General features: G+C 36.3%; 1 protein-coding gene across 1 annotated transcript in view; it reads right to left on the bottom strand.

Moving 5' to 3' along the window:
* Nucleotides 1–2,107: 2,107 nt before the first annotated feature.
* LOC131401168 (olfactory receptor 5V1-like) overlaps nucleotides 2,108–17,497 on the bottom strand; it is a 50,007-nt gene continuing 34,617 nt past the window's right edge. Inside the window, 3 exon segments of the mRNA XM_058536236.1 lie at nucleotides 2,108–2,130; nucleotides 4,148–4,217; nucleotides 4,220–5,088. Coding sequence (XP_058392219.1) covers nucleotides 2,108–2,130; nucleotides 4,148–4,217; nucleotides 4,220–5,088 — 962 coding nt within the window.

The following is a 17,497-nucleotide window of genomic DNA, read 5'->3' as shown; positions in this document are numbered from 1 at the left end:
ACCATTTTTCAGGATAGATCATATGATAGGTCACAAAACAGGTCTTAGCAAATTTAAGAAGATTAAAATCATACCAAGTATCTCTTCCAACCACAGTGGTATAAAACTAGAAATCAATAACAGGAGAAAAATTTGAAAATTCATAAATATGTAGAAATTAAACAACACACTCCTGAAAAACCAATGAGTTAAAGAAGAAATCAAAAGAGAAATAAAAGGAGTGTCTTGAGACCAAAAAAAAAAAAAAAAAAAAGAAAAGAAATTACAATATCTCAAAACTTATGGGATGCAGCAAAAGCAGTTCCAAGAGGGAAGTTTATTCTGATAAATTCCTACATTTGGAAAAAAATAAAGATCTCAAATAAATAACCTAACATTATACTACAAAGAACAAGAAAAAGAACAAACTAAACCTAAAGTTAGCAGAAGGAGGGAAATAATAAAGATCAGAGTAGAAATAAATGAAATAGAGACTAGATAAAAAATAGGAAAGATTAATGAAACTGGGAGTTGGCATTTTGCAAAGATAAATTTGACAAACTTTTTTCTAGACTAACAAGTAAAAAAGATGACAAATAAACAAAATTATAAATAAAAGAGGAGACATTACAGCTCATACCACAGAAATACTAAGGATCATAAGACATTTATACACCACAGATTGCATAACCTAGAAGAAATGGATAAACTTCTACCACATACAACCCATCAAGACTGAAGCATGAAGAAATAGAAAATCCAAACAGACCAATAAAAAAATCAGGTGATTGCATCAGTAATCCAAAACCTCCCAACAAAGAAAAGACCAAGACCTGATGGCTTCACTGGTGAATTCTGCCAAACATTTAAAGAAGAGTTAATACCAATCCTTCTCAAACTCTTCCAAAAAATTGAAGAAGAGGGAGCACTTCCAAACTCATTTTATGAGGCCAACATTACCCTGATACTCAAGCCAGAGAAGGTCACTACCAGAAAAGAAAATTACAGGCCAATATTCCTACGAACGTAGATAAAAAATTCCTCAACAAAATACTACCAAACCAAATTCAACAGCATATTAAAAAAGATCATACACTATGATCAAGTGGGATTCATCCATAGGATGCAAAGATGGTTCATTATACACAAATCAATAAACTTGAACCACTGCATTACAGAATGAAGGATAAAAATCATATGATCATTTCAATGGATGCAGGAAAAGCATTTGACAAAATTCAGCACCGTTTCATGATAAAAAGTCTCAAAAAATTAGAGATAGAAAGAAAGTATCTCAACATAATAAAGGCTATATATGACATGCCCACAGCTAACAATGAAAAGATGAAAGCTTTTCTTCTAAGATCAGTAAAAAGACAAGGATGCCCACTCTCACCACTTCTATTCAGTATAGTACTAGAAGTCCTAACCAGATCAATTAGGCAAGAAAAAGAAATAAAATGCATACAAATTGGAAAGGAAGAAGTAAAATTGTCTCTATTTGCAGATGATATGATCTTATACATAGAAAACCCTAAAGACTCCACCAAAAAACTGTAAGAAGTAATAAATTCAGTAAAGTTGCAGTATACAAAATTAGCACACAAAGTCAGTTGCATTTCTCTACACTAATAATGAACTACCTGAAAAAGAAATTAAGAAAACAATCCCATTTACAAGAGTATCAAAAAAATACTTAGGAATAAATTTAATAAAGGAGGTGAAAAATATGTACATTGAAAACTATAAGGCATTGGTGAAAGAAATTGAAGAAGACACAACTAAATAAAAAGATACCCTCTGTTCACAGATTGGAAGAGTTAAAATTGTCAAAATGTCCATAATATCCAAAATGATCTACAGATTCGATGCTATCCTTATCAAAATTTCAATGACATTTTCCACAGAAATAGAAAAAACAATCCTAAAATTCATATGGAACCGAAAAAGACCACAAATAGCCAAAATAATCTTGAGGAAAAAGAACAAAGCTGGAGGCATCACACTAGCTGATCTCAAAGTAGACTACAAATTTATAGTAACCAAAACAGCATGGTTATAAATAAAAATGGACATACAGACCAATGAATAGAATAAAGAGCCCAGAAATAAATCCATGAATTTATGGTCAATTGATCTTTGACAAAGGTGCTACAAACAAAAAATGGCAAAAAGGCGGTCACTTCAGTAAACGTTGTTGGGAAAACTGATTATCCACATACAGAAGAATAAAATTGGAACTTTATCTTACTCCATTACAAAAATCAACTAAAAATCATTAAGGACTTAAATGTAAGGCTTGAAACTGTAAAACTACTAGAAGAAAACATAGGGAAAAAGCTTCTTAACATTGGTCTGGGCAGTGATTTTTTGGATATGACAAACAAAAGCAAAATAGACAAATGGATTGCATCAACCTAAAAATGTTTCTGTACAGCAAAGGAAACAATCAACAGAGTGAATAGACAACATACAAAATGGGAGGAAATATTTGTAAACCATACATCTGATTGGGGGATAATATCCAAAATATGTAAGGAACTCATACAACTCAATAGCAAGAAAAAAACAACCCGATTAAAAAAACAGGCAAAGATCCTGAACAGACATTTCTCAAAAGAAGACAAACACATGGCCAACAGGTATACGAAAAGAAGCTCAACATCACTATTCATCAGGAAAATGCACATCAAAACCACAATGAGATATCACCTCATGCCTGTTAGAATGTTTATTATCAAAAAGACTGGGGCCAGCCCGGTGGCTTAGCAGTTAAGTGTGCGTGCTCCGCTGCTGGGAGCCCGGGTTCAGATCCCGGGCGCGCACCGACGTACTGCTTCTCCGGCCATGCTGAGGCCGTGGCCCACATACAGCAACTAGAAGGATGTGCAACTATGACATACAACTATCTACTGGGGCTTTGGGGGAAAAAAATAAATAAAATTATTTAAAAAAAAAAGACTAATGTAACAAGTGTTGGCAAGGATGTGGAGAAAAGGGAACCCTTGTGCACTGTTGGTGGGAATGTAAATTAATACAGTCATTGTGGAAAACAGTATGGAGGTTCCTCAAAAAATTAAAAATAGAACTACTATCTGATCCAGCAATCCCACTTCTGGATCTACATCCCACGGGAATGAAAAGAGTCTTGAAGAGATATCTGCATGCCTATGTTCATTGTAACGTTATTCACGACAGCCAAAATATGGAATCAACCTACGTGTCCATCAATGGATGAATGGATAAAGAAAATGTGGTATATATGTACAATGGAATATATTCAGCCTTAAAAAAAGAAGGAAATCCTGTCATTTGTGACAACATGGATGAACCTGGAGGACATTATCTTAAATGAAATAAGCCAGGCACAGAAAGACAAATACTGCATGATCTTACTTATGTGTGAAATCTAAAAATGTTGAACTCATAGAAGCAGAGGGTAGAATGGTGATTACCAGGAGCTAGGGTGTCAGGATGGGGAGATGTTGGTCAAAGGGTATAAAGTTGCAGTTATGTAGGATGAATAAGTCTGGAGATCTAATGTGCAGTATGATGACTACAGTTAATACTGTATTGAATACTAGAAATATGCTAAGAGAGTAGATTTCAGGTGCTCTTATCGCCAAAAAATTGGTAACTATATGAGGAGATGATATGTTAATTAGCTTGACTATAGTAATCATTTCACAATGTATATCAAATCATCACATGTACACCTTAAATCTATATAAAATTTGTTAAAAATGGCTTTAAAAGAATTAGTTAATTTTATTAAAATGGTATTTTAATAAGGTAACAAAAGAGTTATCACACAAATAAATGTGATCAACTGTAAAAAATAAAAAGAGAGAGAGAAAGAAAAGAAATTCTCCAGGGGCCAGCCTGGTGGCGTAGCAGTTAAGTGCGTGCGCTCTGCTGCCGCAGCCCGGGATTCAGATCCTGGATGTGCACCAATGCACCGCTCGTCAGGCCATGCTGTGGCGGCATCCCATATAAAATAGAGGAAGATGGGCATGGATGTTAGCTCAGGGCCAGTCTTCCTCAGCAAAAAAAGAGGAGGATTGGCAGACGTTAGCTCAGGGCTGATCTTCCTCACACAAAAAAAAAAAAGAAAGAAAGAAAAGAAATTCTCCAGAAAGAAAAATATTGATCCATTCACTGATGTTACTAGAGAATCCATCTTCTCCAGCCAGCTTCATCAGGGCACCCTTGATCTTCTTGTTTCTCAGGAGATCTCATCTCTGTATATGATGGGGTTCAACATGGGAGTCACAACACGGAAGGACACGGAGACCAGAATGTCCATGTCCCAGACTTCTCTGAGTCTGTCATAAGTGAAGTTGGCTGTTCCAAAGAAGACCACCACCACAGTAATCTGGGATGCATGGGTAGAGAAGGTCTTGATCCTGCCCTGAGCAGAGGGAATCCTGAGGATGGCAGAGATGATGAGTATGTAGGACACTACAGTAAACAGACAGGGGCTCAGGCCAGTGGTGGCACTGGCCACATGGAGCATAGACTCATTGAGAGAGACTTCTGAGCAGGAGAGCTCCAGGAACAATGGGATGTCACACAGAAAGTGATTGATCTGGTTGGGCCCACACATAGTGAGTGTGGCTGCCAGCACTGTGTGTGTCACAAAATTCACCAGGCCACACATCCAGGACCTAGTCAACAAAAAAACACAGACCTTCACACTCATGAAGACTGGATATTGAAGAGGGTGGCAAGACGCTACAAAGCGATCATAAGCCATAGCAGCCAATAAGACACAGTCAACGTGATCTAGGATAAAGATCTGAGAAATGCAGCCCTCATGTGAGATAGTTTTATTCTCCTGGAAGAAGTTCACCAGCATGACTGGAATGGTGGTGGATGAGTAGCAGATGTCCAAGAAACTGCTGAGAAAATAATACTTTGGAGTGTGGAGGGCAGGATTGGCTCTCATCACTGTTAATATGAAAGTATTTCCCAGAAGAGTTATCAGATAAATGATCAAGAAGACCAAGGAGACTACCAGCCCTTGAAATTCAGGATGGTTAGAAAATCCTAGGAAGATGAATGCAGTGACCACAGTTTGATTTTCCATTTCTTTGAGTTCTTTCTCAACTGAAATGAACATTAGGAAATAAAAAGACAATGCGATACAATAACAAATGCTGGGAGAGCTGACTAACTCTTACTCTTCCTTTATTTAGTGGATTAGATGGCATCTCTTCTAGATAGTGTAGCTTGACACTCTGAGACTGGGATATATACATTCCCCCTCACTCCTGTGCTCCTTTGCCCCTGTGTTGACTTATTATGCCTATTATTATTATCTATTAGCTCATTTGGCTCCCCTACCAGTGTACAAGTTCTATTAGGCAAGGAACTTATCTCTCTTTAATCCATATGTACTCTCTTTAATCCATATGTACTCTATAAAACTTTTTTTAGAAGTAAGGAGGTAGGAACTTCAGTCTTCAGCACAGACATTGAAAAACAGCTGATAAATTAAACTAGAACAAAAATGCTTTTCCTCCAACTTCCCTCTTCCCTGGGAAGAAATCATAGTACCAAATTCTAATTTACTGAGTGTGAAGTAGCCTCTGTGACCTTTGCCCCCTGGTGTTACTCATGTGAATATATTACATTATATGGCACAATGGAATTTGCAGATGTAATTAAGATTATTAAATCACATGACTTTAAAGTACAGAGATTACCCTAGATTATTCAAGTGGGCCTAATCTAATCACAGGAGGCCTTAAAAGCAGAGCAGAAGGTGAAGTCAGAGATTTGAATCACAAGTGGGATTCCACGTGTCATTGTGGGCTTGAAGATGAAGGGGGCCACATGTTAATGAAAAGGTAACATTGGTCCTAAAATTGCAAGAAACTAAATTTTGCTAACAACTTGAATAAACGTGGAAGTGGAATCTTGCCAGAGTCTCTAGATAAGAACTCAGTCCAGTTGACGCACCTTGATTTTAGCTTGAGCCATGCTCATGCTGTGCCTGTACTTCTGTGAGGCAGACGACCTTGTTGAGCCCTGCTGTGCCTGAACTTCTGACCCACAGAACTGTGAGATAATAAACTGTAAGTGTTTAAACCACTAAGTTTGTCATAATTTTTTATGGTACCACTAGAAAACAAATACACTGAGCATCTCATTTGCTATATGAAACTTCTGGTTATCTGGGGCTAACTATGACAGACCACCAATCTAGAAGCCTCAGAAGCGATTTCATCCAATATGCTTTCAAATCTGTGAGCACCCCTCCCTTCTTTGCTCTCTTCTCCTTCGTGGTGCCTGTGGCTAGTTCCACCTCTCAGAGAATAGATAAAAGGAGTACAAAGGAAAAAGTCAAATTTACACTGTTTGGATTCCTAGTCAGTAGCTCCAGTAAAAGGTTGGAAGAAAGACAAATTTGGAACTGTTGGGTAGGATGATATTCCTGGATTATTTTAGAATTTTAATTAGTATCTTTCCATTCTGCTTTACCATGAACAACAAACGTATGCTAGGCTGTGACATAACAATCACAGGATCTGAGAAACATGAGAGTTCATTAACTTGCATATGAAATTATTTCCCTGGTGGATTGTCTTTAAATGAGGCTTTGTGTGTCTTAAGGTCACCATTTTCTGTAGAAACTGTTAAACTGTCCCTTTTCCTTAGTGTAAGCCAGTGGTCAGCAGCCAAATCAGCACACCAACTTATTTTTATAAGTAAAGTTTTATGTGCAAACAGCCACACTCACTCATTTATGAATCGTATATGGCTGCTTTCATGCTACAGTGACAGAATTGAGTAGTTGAGAAAGAGACTGTATGGCTCACAAACTAAACTATTCATTTTCAGGCCCTTTACAGAAAAAGTTTGCCAACCCTTGGTGTAAGCAATTGGGTTTGGGAATTTGAAGACTTGAGTTGAAATCATGGCTTTGTCACTTGTTAAACTTGACCTTGAGCAACTTACTTAACTGTTATAAGCCTAAATTCATTCAAGTTTAAGATGGAATAATGTCTGGATTACAGAGGTTTTGTTGAGATTAAATTAAGTAATGAATAACGGAGCAGTGAACATAGTTAACCTACAACATAGATTAAGTCTCTCCATTATGCCGCTGTCCCCATTTCAAGTTCCCCATCAAAAATGTTATTTCCCCTCCATATTTTTCCAGATTGACTAGAATGATTCACTATTTATAATAAGAATCAACCACTGTTTTCTATTTATTGACTTGGCTTCTCTAATTTTTTAATTTCACTGTCTCTACCAGCTCCAATTTTAAGCAACTGGTATGAAATTAAATTCACACATTTCTTTCTCACACAACAAACACTTATGGTCCACCTATACAATTGTATCTGCTTTTCTCTTTTTTTTACAAATACGTTTTCTGAATAGATTTTCACAAGAATCCGTTGAGGGAGGCAGGTAGATTTTATTATCGTAGTTTTTTAAGTAATAAGATTTCCTCTGAAATTGGAAATTTAAAAGGCCAAATATCATATGAAGTTTCAAATAACACTACAAGTGGTTGATAAAGTTAAACCTAATGCCTCTAAACTTCCTTCTTACAATATCCCCTAACTCCTAGTCAGAAACCTGAGAGTCATCTTTAGGCCTTCCCTTCCCTCATCCGCTGACTGTATCTAATTCTTCAGCAAATCCTGTCAATTCTCTCTTTTTCTCTCTCTCTTTCTCTCTCTCTCTGTTTCAAATGTGTGTATTTATTTCCATCTCAATAGCCAAACACGTGAACACTCTCTACGTGGCTGATTCCTTGTCTTTCTTTGGGTCTTATCTTAAACCTCACATCAGAGAGAAGCCTTCTGACCTCCAATCTAGTACAGGCTTTTTAAAATCTCTTGTAGCATCCTATTATTTTCCTTCAAAGAGTTTATAGTGATCTTTATTTATATATTTGTTTATTCATTGACTATCAGTTTCTGCCTAGTCAATAAGCTCTGAGTGAGCAAGGATCATGTCTGATTTGTTCACCTCTGTATATATTGCCTGGCCCATAACTGACACTCAATAAACATTTGTTTTATGGATGAATTAATGAACAGGTTTACTAAAACAGAGAATGGATGTGATTAGATATTGCTTTATCACCTTAAAATAAAAGTTCAGTTAGGGTAGTATAGATTTTCTCACCCATCTAAATTTTCAAATCACCCCACAGAAAGAAAGGATCATGTCGGAAAAAGCAGTGATATAACATAAAAGTCTCAAATTCACAATAACTACAACTAACTATTCAGTTAGTCAATCAAGTCAGTCAAAAGAAGGTGCCTGTATGTTGATGCAACCTTGACATATAGAATATTAATATAATAGTAACAACAACAGCAATAACAATAGCTAACATTTTCTGCATATACTAAATGCCAGGTATAGCTACCATACTACATACTTTACATACATTAATTTCCTTTAATTCTTACAACACTTTTGAGAAGTATCATTATTATTGCCATTTTTCAGATGAACAAACTGAAGCTTAGAAGTGATAGGTAAATGCTCAGAGTCATGTAATTAATGAAACAACATATTGGCAAAGATTTGGAGATCCAGAATAAATGTTCCGCTCTACCATTACCTAGTCAAAGCATGTTCCTGTCTCTGAACATTAATTTCCTCATCTGTAAAATAAGAAGGCTGGACCAGGTAATTGATAACACTCCTTCCAGCTCTGATATTTTGTGGTGATATTTGGTATCTGCTTATTTCTTGGCCTCCAAGATCAAGCCAAATAATAGCAACAGTAAGAAAGTCAGAGGTCTCCCAGGGATACAACAGTTGTTTATTCCTGTCTTCATAAAGTATAAAGGTCAAGGATAAGATGAAGATTTTAGCCTATACGCTGATATGGTAAACAAAATAATCACCCCCCAAAGATGCCTACGTCCTAACCCCCGGATCCTGTGAATATATTATGTTACATGGAAAAATAGACTTTGCAAATGTATTTAAGACTATGGACCTTCATATAGGGAGATTATCCCCTGTTACCCGGGTCAGCCAAATCTAATCACTTGAGCCCTTAAAAGCAGACAAATTTCTCCAGCTAGAGTAACGAGATGCAACAGAAGAGATGAGGCAAGATTGAGCACAGTCAGAGAGATTCAAAGCATGAGGGACTCAATCTACCATTGCTGTCTGAAAGAGGCCACAAACTAGGGAATACAGGCAGCCTCTAGAAGCTAAGAATGACCTCTGGCTGACAGTCACATCCTATGCCACATGGAACTGAATTCTGCCAAGAATCCAAATGAGCTCAGAAAGTGATTCTCTCCGAGAATCTTGAGAAAGAAACACAGCCCTGCTGAAACCTTGATTTCAGTCTTTTGAGACACTAAATCAAGGGACGAGCTTGAATATATAGCTGAATTTCTGACCTACAGAACTGTGAGATAATAAATTTGTGTTGTTTTAAGCATCTGAGTTTGTCGTAATTTGTTATGGTCTCTCAGTTGGAGCACTCAGGACCTATTTAGCCTTTATCATATACCTATATTCACAAAACTGAAATTGAATTCTAACTATACTCCCTACTTTTTGAGCTTATGAACATTATATCCAGGCTGAAGGTTGATACTTAAATCCTTATTTTTCATTGAGATATAATTGACATATAACTATATCAGTTTCAGGTATATAACATAATGATTTGATATTAATATATATTGTAAAATGATCACCACACTAAGTCTAGTTAATATACGTCATCACATATAGTTACATATTTTGTATTGGTGTGATGAGATCTTTTAAAATCTATTCTCTTAGCAACTTTCAAATATATAATACAGTATTATTAACTGTAGACACCATCCTGTACATTATCCACAGGACTTATTTATTTTATAACTGGAAATCTGTACCTTTTGACCACCTTCATCCATTTTGCCCACCCCTCAGACCTAGCCTTTGGCAACCACCAATCTGTTCTCTGTATCCATGAGTTTGGGGGTTTTGTTGCTTTTTTTTTAATACTCTACACATAAGTGTGATCATACAGTATGTGTCTTTCTCTGTCTGACTTATTTCACTTAGCATAATGCCGTCAAGGTCCATCCATGGGCCTCAAAGTGCATCTAATGACAAGATTTCCACCTTTTTTATGGCTGAAAAATATTCCATTGTATGTGTGTATATATAGAGAGAGACATTATATATATAACATTTTCTTGATTTCTCCTTTGATATCTTCATTGATCCAATGGTTGTTCAGTAGCATATTGTTTAATCTCCACATATTTCTGCTTTGCTCAGCTTTTCTCTTGTAGTTGATTTCAAGTTTCATAGCATTGTGGTCAGAAAAGATGCTTGATATGATTTCAATCTTCTTAAATTTATTGAGGCTTGCCTCATTACCCAATGAGGTCCATTTTTGAGAATGTTCCATGTGCACTTGAGAAGAATGTGTATTCTGCTGTTTTTGGATTGAACGTTCTATATTTATCTATTCAGTCCATCTGGTCTATTGTTTCATTTAAGGCCATTGTTTTCTTGTTGACTTTCTGTCTGGATGATTTATCCATTGATGTAAGTGGGGTGTTGAGGTCCCCTACTATTATTGTGTTGCTGTCAATTTCTCCCTTTAGGTCTGTTAATAGTTTCTTTATATACTTTGGTGCTCCTGTGTTAGGTGCATATATACTCATAAATGGTATGTCCTCTTGGTGGAATGTCTCTTTTATCATTATATACTGCCCCTCTTTGTCTCTCATTGTCTTTTTTATCTTGAAGTCTGCTTTGTCTGATATAAGTATGGCAACACCTGCCTTCTTTTGCTTGCCATTTGCATGGAGTATTGTCTTCCATCCTTTCACTCTGAGCCTATGTTTGTCTTTAGAGCTGAGATGTGTTTCCTGGAGGCAGCATATTGTTGGTTCTTTTTCTTTAATCCATCCAGCCACTCTGTGTCTTTTGATTGGAGAATTCAATCCATTTACATTTAGAGTGATTATTGATATGTGAGGGCTTTATATTGCCATTTTATCTCTTGTTTTCTGGTTGTTCTATATTTCCATTGTTCTTTTCCCTTGTATTTCTGACTGCCATTTCAGTTTGGTGGTTTTCTGTGATAGTTTACTCAGTTTTTTCTTTATTTATGATTTGTGACTCTGCTCTTATTTTTTGTTTAGTGGTTACCATGAAGTTTGTATAAAAGATCTCATAGGGGACAGCTCGGTGGTGCAAGAGGTTAAGTGTGTGTGCTCTGCTGCGCTGCGGTGGCCTGGGGTTTGCAGGTTTGGATCCCGGGTGCACACTGATGCACTGCTTGTCGAGCCATGCTGTGGCAGCGTCCCATATAAATTAGAGGAATATTGGCATGATGTTACCTCAGGGCCAATCTTCCTCAGCAAAAATAAAAAAATAAAAAGAGGAGGAGTGGTATTGGATGTTAGCTCAGGGCTGATCTTCCTGACACACACACACACACAAAATCTCATAGAAGAGATAGTCCCTTTGCTGATAGCCTCTTATCTCCATTAGCCTAAGCAGGTTCCATTCCCAGCCTCTTCCCCTTCTAAGTTATTGTTTTCACAAATTATTATATTTGTGTTGTGAGTTTGTGACTACATTGAAGAGTTTATCATTATTTTTGATGCTTTCCTTCCCTTTATCTTTTACATCATAATTAAGAGTTTGCTAACCTGTTCTGATAGAAAGCTGCAATTTTCTGATTTTGTCTGTCTATTTATCTCCTTGTTCAAGGCTTTGTAAACTTTTGCCTTTTTGTTACAGGTAAAAGGGCTTCATTCATCATTTTGTGTGAGGGGCATCTAGTGGCGAAGGACTCCTTCAGCGTTTTTTTATCTGGGAAAGCTTTTATTTCTCCACCGTATCTGAAGGATAGTTTTGCTGGATAGAGTATTCTTGGCTGAAAGTTTTTTCTTTCATATTTTTAATATATCACTCCATTCTCTCCTAGACTGTAAGTTTTCTGCTGAGAAATCCTGAAAGAAATCCTGAAAGCCTCATAGGGGCTTAGCCTTTTATCCTATATATGATTTGCAGATATTTTCTCCCATTCAGTAGGTTGTCTTTTCATTTTCCTGATAATTTCCTTTGCTATGCAAAAGCTTATTAGTTTTATGTAGTCCCACTTTATTTTTGCTTTTGTTGCCTTTGCTTTTGGTGTCAAATCCAAAAAATCATCACCAAGACCAATCAAGGAGCTTTCCACCTATGTTTTCTTCTAGAAGTTTAAAGGTTTTGGGTCTTACATTCAAGTCTTTAATCCATTTTGAGTTAATTTTTGTGTATGGTGTAAGATAGTGGTTCACTTTCATTCTTTTGCATGTGTCTTTCTAATTTTCCCCACATCATTTATTGAAGAGACTGCCCTTTCCCATTGTATGTTCTTGGCTCCTTTATCATAAATTAATTGAAAGGGTTTATTTCTGGGTTCTCTATTCTGTTCCATTGATCTATGTCTGTTTTTATGGAAATACCATACTGTTTTGATTACTATAGCTTTGTAATACAGTTTGAAGTCAGGAAACATGATGCCTCCAGCTTTGTTCTTCTTTCTTGAGATTGCTTTGTCTATTCAGGGTCTTTTGTGGTTCCTTACAGGGGAGAGACAAATTTTAGGATTGTTGGTTCTATTTCTGTGAAAAATGTCAATGGAATTTTGATAGGGATTGCATTGAATCTGTAGATCACTTTGAGTAGTATGGACATTTTAACAATATCAATTATTCCAATCCAATAAGCAATGTGTCAAATGTGTCTTCTTCAACTTCTTTCATAAATATCTTATATTTTTCTGTGTACAGCTCTTTCACTTCCTTGGCTAAATTTATTTCTAGGTATTTTATTCTTTTTGATGTAATTGTAAATGGAATTGTTTTCTTAATTTTTCTTTCTGATAGTTTGTTATAAGTGTACAGAAATGCAACAGATTTTTGTATATTGATTTTGTATCCTGCAACTTAACTCTTTGTTTAATTCTAACAGTTTTTTGATGGAATCTTTAGAGTTTTCTGTACATAATATATGTCATTTGCAAATATGAATATTTTTACTTCTTCCTTTCCAGTCTGGATGCCTTTTTTTTCCTTTTCTTACCTAATTGTTTTGGGTAGGACCTCTATGTTGAATAAAAGTGGTGAGATTGGGCATCCTTGTCTTGTTCCTGATCTTAGATGAAAAGTTTTCACACTGGGTATGATGTTAGCTGTGGTCTTGTCATATATGGCCTTTGTTATGTTGAGGTATGTTCCCTCTATACCCACTTTGTTGAGAGTTTTTATCATAAATGGATGTTGAATTTTGTCAAATTCTTTTTCTGCATCTATTGAGATGTTCATATTATTTTTATCTTCCATTTTATTACTGTGATCTCTCACTTTTAGTGATTTGTGGATGTTGAACTATCCTTGCATCTCAGTGATATATCCCACTTGATCATGGTATATGATCCTTTTAATTTAATTTAATTTATTGTTGAATTTGATTTGCTAATATTTTGTGAGTATTTTTGCATCTAGGTTCATCAGAGTTACTAGCCTTTAATTTCCTTTTCTTGTGGCATCCTTGTCTGGTTTGCGTATTAGGGTTTGTTACATTGGCCTCATAAAGTGAGTTTGGAAGTGTTCCCTCCTCTTCTATTTTTTGGAAGAGTTTGAGAAGGATTAGTATTAATTCTTCTTTAAATTTGGTAGAATTCACCAAAGAAGTCATCTGGTCCTGGACTTTTGTTTGTTGGGAAATTTTTGATTGCTGAAATAATCTCCTTACTAGTAATTGGTCTGTTCAGATTTTCTATGTCTTCGTGATTCAGTTTTGGTAGGTTGTTATGTTTCTAGGAACTTACTCGTTTATTCTAGGTTGTCCAACTTGCTGGCGTGTAATTGTTCATGGTAGTGTCTTATGAGCCTTTGTATTTCTGTGGTATCAATTGTAACATTTCCTTTAAATTCTCATTTAATCTAATTAGCAACAAACAAAGTTATTATCCCTTCTGTACTTTCCTGTCATTGAAGCCTCTTGAATATCAGCCCAGGTGTTCAACTGCGCATTTTAAGAATCAGGTTTTCGGACTTCTGCTTTCAGCTATGATGGAATAACAGCAACCAGATTTGCCCTCCTGTCTTAACAACTGGGAAAAATTAAAGAAAAAAGGGTTTTCAGATATTGAACAACAGATAGTAAGAGACAGAGGACACTGAGGAAGGGAAACAAATGATATAAACCCTATGAATGTGCCAATTCACTACATGGAGACTGCATGGTTCCCAGGCCACAGAACAAGGAAGGGGCACACATGCAGAGCTCAGTGGTCTCCATTCATTGATGAGACAAAATTCAGAGTTTGAGGAGATTAAAGTATCTAGAATTCATGTGGTAGAGTCCGGAGGTAAGAGAGATGCATATAAAGAGAGAGCTCCAGAGATCCACAGAGGTTTCCCCTAAACTCATCAGTAGAATGCTAATCAGCACATGAGAGCCAAGGGAAAGATCATTAGAGATGATGAGATGCAATAATCTCCAGCACTCACACATGACTGGGAATAGTTTGTGATCCCACCAATCAGAGTGTAAAGAATTTCTAACACAATAACAACAAAATTGGGGTTTGGAGGAGGGATCTGGTTCCAAAGTTGCTACGATACTTTCTCCCCTAAAATGTCCAGTTTTTAACAAAAAAAATGTGAGATATGCAAAGAAATAAGTATGGCCCATATATAGTAAAAAAATGCATTCATTGGAAAAGGTCCCTGAAAAGGACCAGATGTTAGATTTAGTAAACAAAAAGTTTAAAGCAGCTATTACAAATATGTTCAAAGAACTAAAGGAAACTATGGTTAAATAGTTAAAGGAAAGTATGAAAACTATGTCTCACCAAATAGAGAATATCAATAGAAAGATATAAATTACAAAAAGCACCAAATAGAATTTTTGGAATTGAAAAGTACAGTAACTGAAATGAATAATTCACAATAAAGATTAAAAAGCAGATAGAAGAAAGAACCTGGAAGCTTGAAGATATGTCAACAGAGATTATGCAGGATGAGTAATTGAAAGAATAAAGAAAGAGGAAAAATGAACAGAGCCTCAGAGATCTGTGGAACATTACAAAAATACCAATATTAGCAGAATGAGAGTCCCCAAACAACAGAATACAGAAAAGGATGCAAAAAATTTGAGAAGAAATAATGTCTTAAAACTCTCCAAATTTGATGAAAAACATTATTCTACACTGTGGTAGACAGAACAATGGTCCTCCAAAGATGTCCATGTCCTAATCACCAAAACCTGTGAATATATTACCTTACATGGTAAAAGGGATTTTGCAGATGTAATTAAGGATATTGAGATGAGAAGTTTATCCTGGATTATCTGTGTGAGCTCAATGCCATCACAAGGGTCCTTATAAGATGGGGGCAAGGGTATCAGAGTGATACAACGTGGGAGAAAGATTTGAGAGGCAGTTGCTGAATTTGAAGGTGGAGGAAAGCACCACAAACCAAGAAATGCAGTCAGTCTCTTGAAGCTGGGAAAAGAAAGGAAATGATTCTCCCTAGAGCCTCCAGAATCAATGCAGCCCTCCTACCATCTTGATTTTAGCCTAGTGAAACACATTTCAGACTTCTGACCTCCATAATTGTATTAAGCCACTATATTTGTGGTAATTTGCTACAGCAGCAATAGGAAACTAATATATACACATCTAGGAAGCTCAACAAACTCCAAATAAAATAAACTCAAAGCATCCACACCGAGACATATCATTGTCCAACTATGGAAAGACAGAGACAAAGAGAAAATCTTGAAAGCATCAAGAGAAAATGATTCTTCACATACAAGGGATCATAAATGAAATTTACAGCTGACTTTCCATCAGAAACTATAGAGGTCATAAAGCAGTGGGATAACATATTCAAAGTGCTGAAAAAAAAAATCTGTCAACCAAGAATTCTATATTCATAAAAAGAATTCTATCTCCTTCAGAATAAAGGTGACAGAAATTTCTGCTTTAAACAATGGAGTAGAAATACTTTTTTCAATGTCTTCCACTAGGCAGAGCTAAAAACTCTGGACATTTTATTTTAGAAAACATAAAAAAATCTTTGAAAAATAGAGAGAAGAAGGTAGCCTGGCTAGGGACCTTGGGACCCTAGGAAATACATGGCAGTGAGTTCCCTAGGTTTTAATTTTGTCCTATATATCTAAAACTGAGTGCTGGCAACCCAGAAATACCAGTGGTTACAGACAAAAAAAAAAAATGCCTAATTTTTCCAGCCAAAGGACCAGAAAAGGGGCAGCATAGTAAGACAGAAAACTTTTAGATAACAACTGCTCTATTTTAACCAAACACCACAGAAAAAAACTGCAGCTTTATCTCCACACCTACCAGCACAGGCCAAATGGGGAGAAGAGACTTGAGCCTTATCAAGCTGTAAAGTAGCACCCCTATTCCCTGTAGAATCAGTGGAGACCATGTGGGGAGCTTGGACATCCACCCCTATGTGAAGGTAATGGAAAGCATTTCCCCTCCTTGCTAGGATGGTGTTAGAGAAGGCTAAGTGTAGAGTTAGGACTTTTACCATCACCCGGCAGTAACAAGGCCACCCACCACAGTGTTAGTGAAGCCCATATGAAGAGCAGTAATGAGGCATGCCTGGCTCTCTCAGTTGTGGTGGTATCAGTGGAGGCCTAGTAGGGAGTCAGATTTCCCACTCCTGCCCAGAAGTAAAGAGGATTCCCCTTTTCACCACCATATGCCAATGGAGACCAAGTAGGGGACCTGGACTTCCACCCCCATCTGGCAGTAATGAAACAGCATCCTCTGCTCCTCTGCTAGGTTGGTGTAAGAGGAGGCATGTGAAAATAGAAGGTTTAAATAAAATTTAGAGTCTCATAATACTCAGATGTCCAGATTTCAATAAAAAATTCACTCACCATATCAAAAACCAGGAAGATCTCAACTTTATTGAAATGAGGCAACCAATAAATACCAACACCAAGATGACACGTGTTAAAATGATCTGACAAGGATTTTAAAGCAGCCATCATAAGACTGTTTCACCAAGCAATTACAAATGCCTGAAACAAATGAAAAAAATAATGTCTCAGAAAAGAAAAAGAAGATACAAAGAAAAAACAAATTTTTGAACTGAAAAATGCAGTAACCAAAATTTAAAAATTCAATGGATGAGTTCAACAGCTGAATGGAGGTGACAGAGAAAAGAATTGGAAAACATGCAAATAGAACAATAGAAATTAACCAATCTGAGAAACAGAGAGAAAATAGACTGAAAAGAAATGAATAGAGCTTCAGGGAACTGTGGAATTACAACAAAAGATGTAACATTTGTATCATTGGAGTAGACCGGATAAGTTATGTAAATATAATGTAATACCGAGACAACCACTAAAAATGTTATACAAAGAGATACACTCAAAACACTATTGGTAAATCAAAATGGAATTTAGGAAGGTGGAAAAAACTCCAGAGAATTGAACAATAGAGAGAGCAAATAAAAAAACAAAATATAAAATG

This window comes from Diceros bicornis, chromosome 4 (assembly GCF_020826845.1).
Source record: "Diceros bicornis minor isolate mBicDic1 chromosome 4, mDicBic1.mat.cur, whole genome shotgun sequence".
NCBI lineage: Eukaryota > Metazoa > Chordata > Mammalia > Perissodactyla > Rhinocerotidae > Diceros > Diceros bicornis.
The sequence above is the reverse complement of the archived record's forward strand: the minus strand, read 5'-3'. Positions and strand labels throughout refer to the sequence as shown.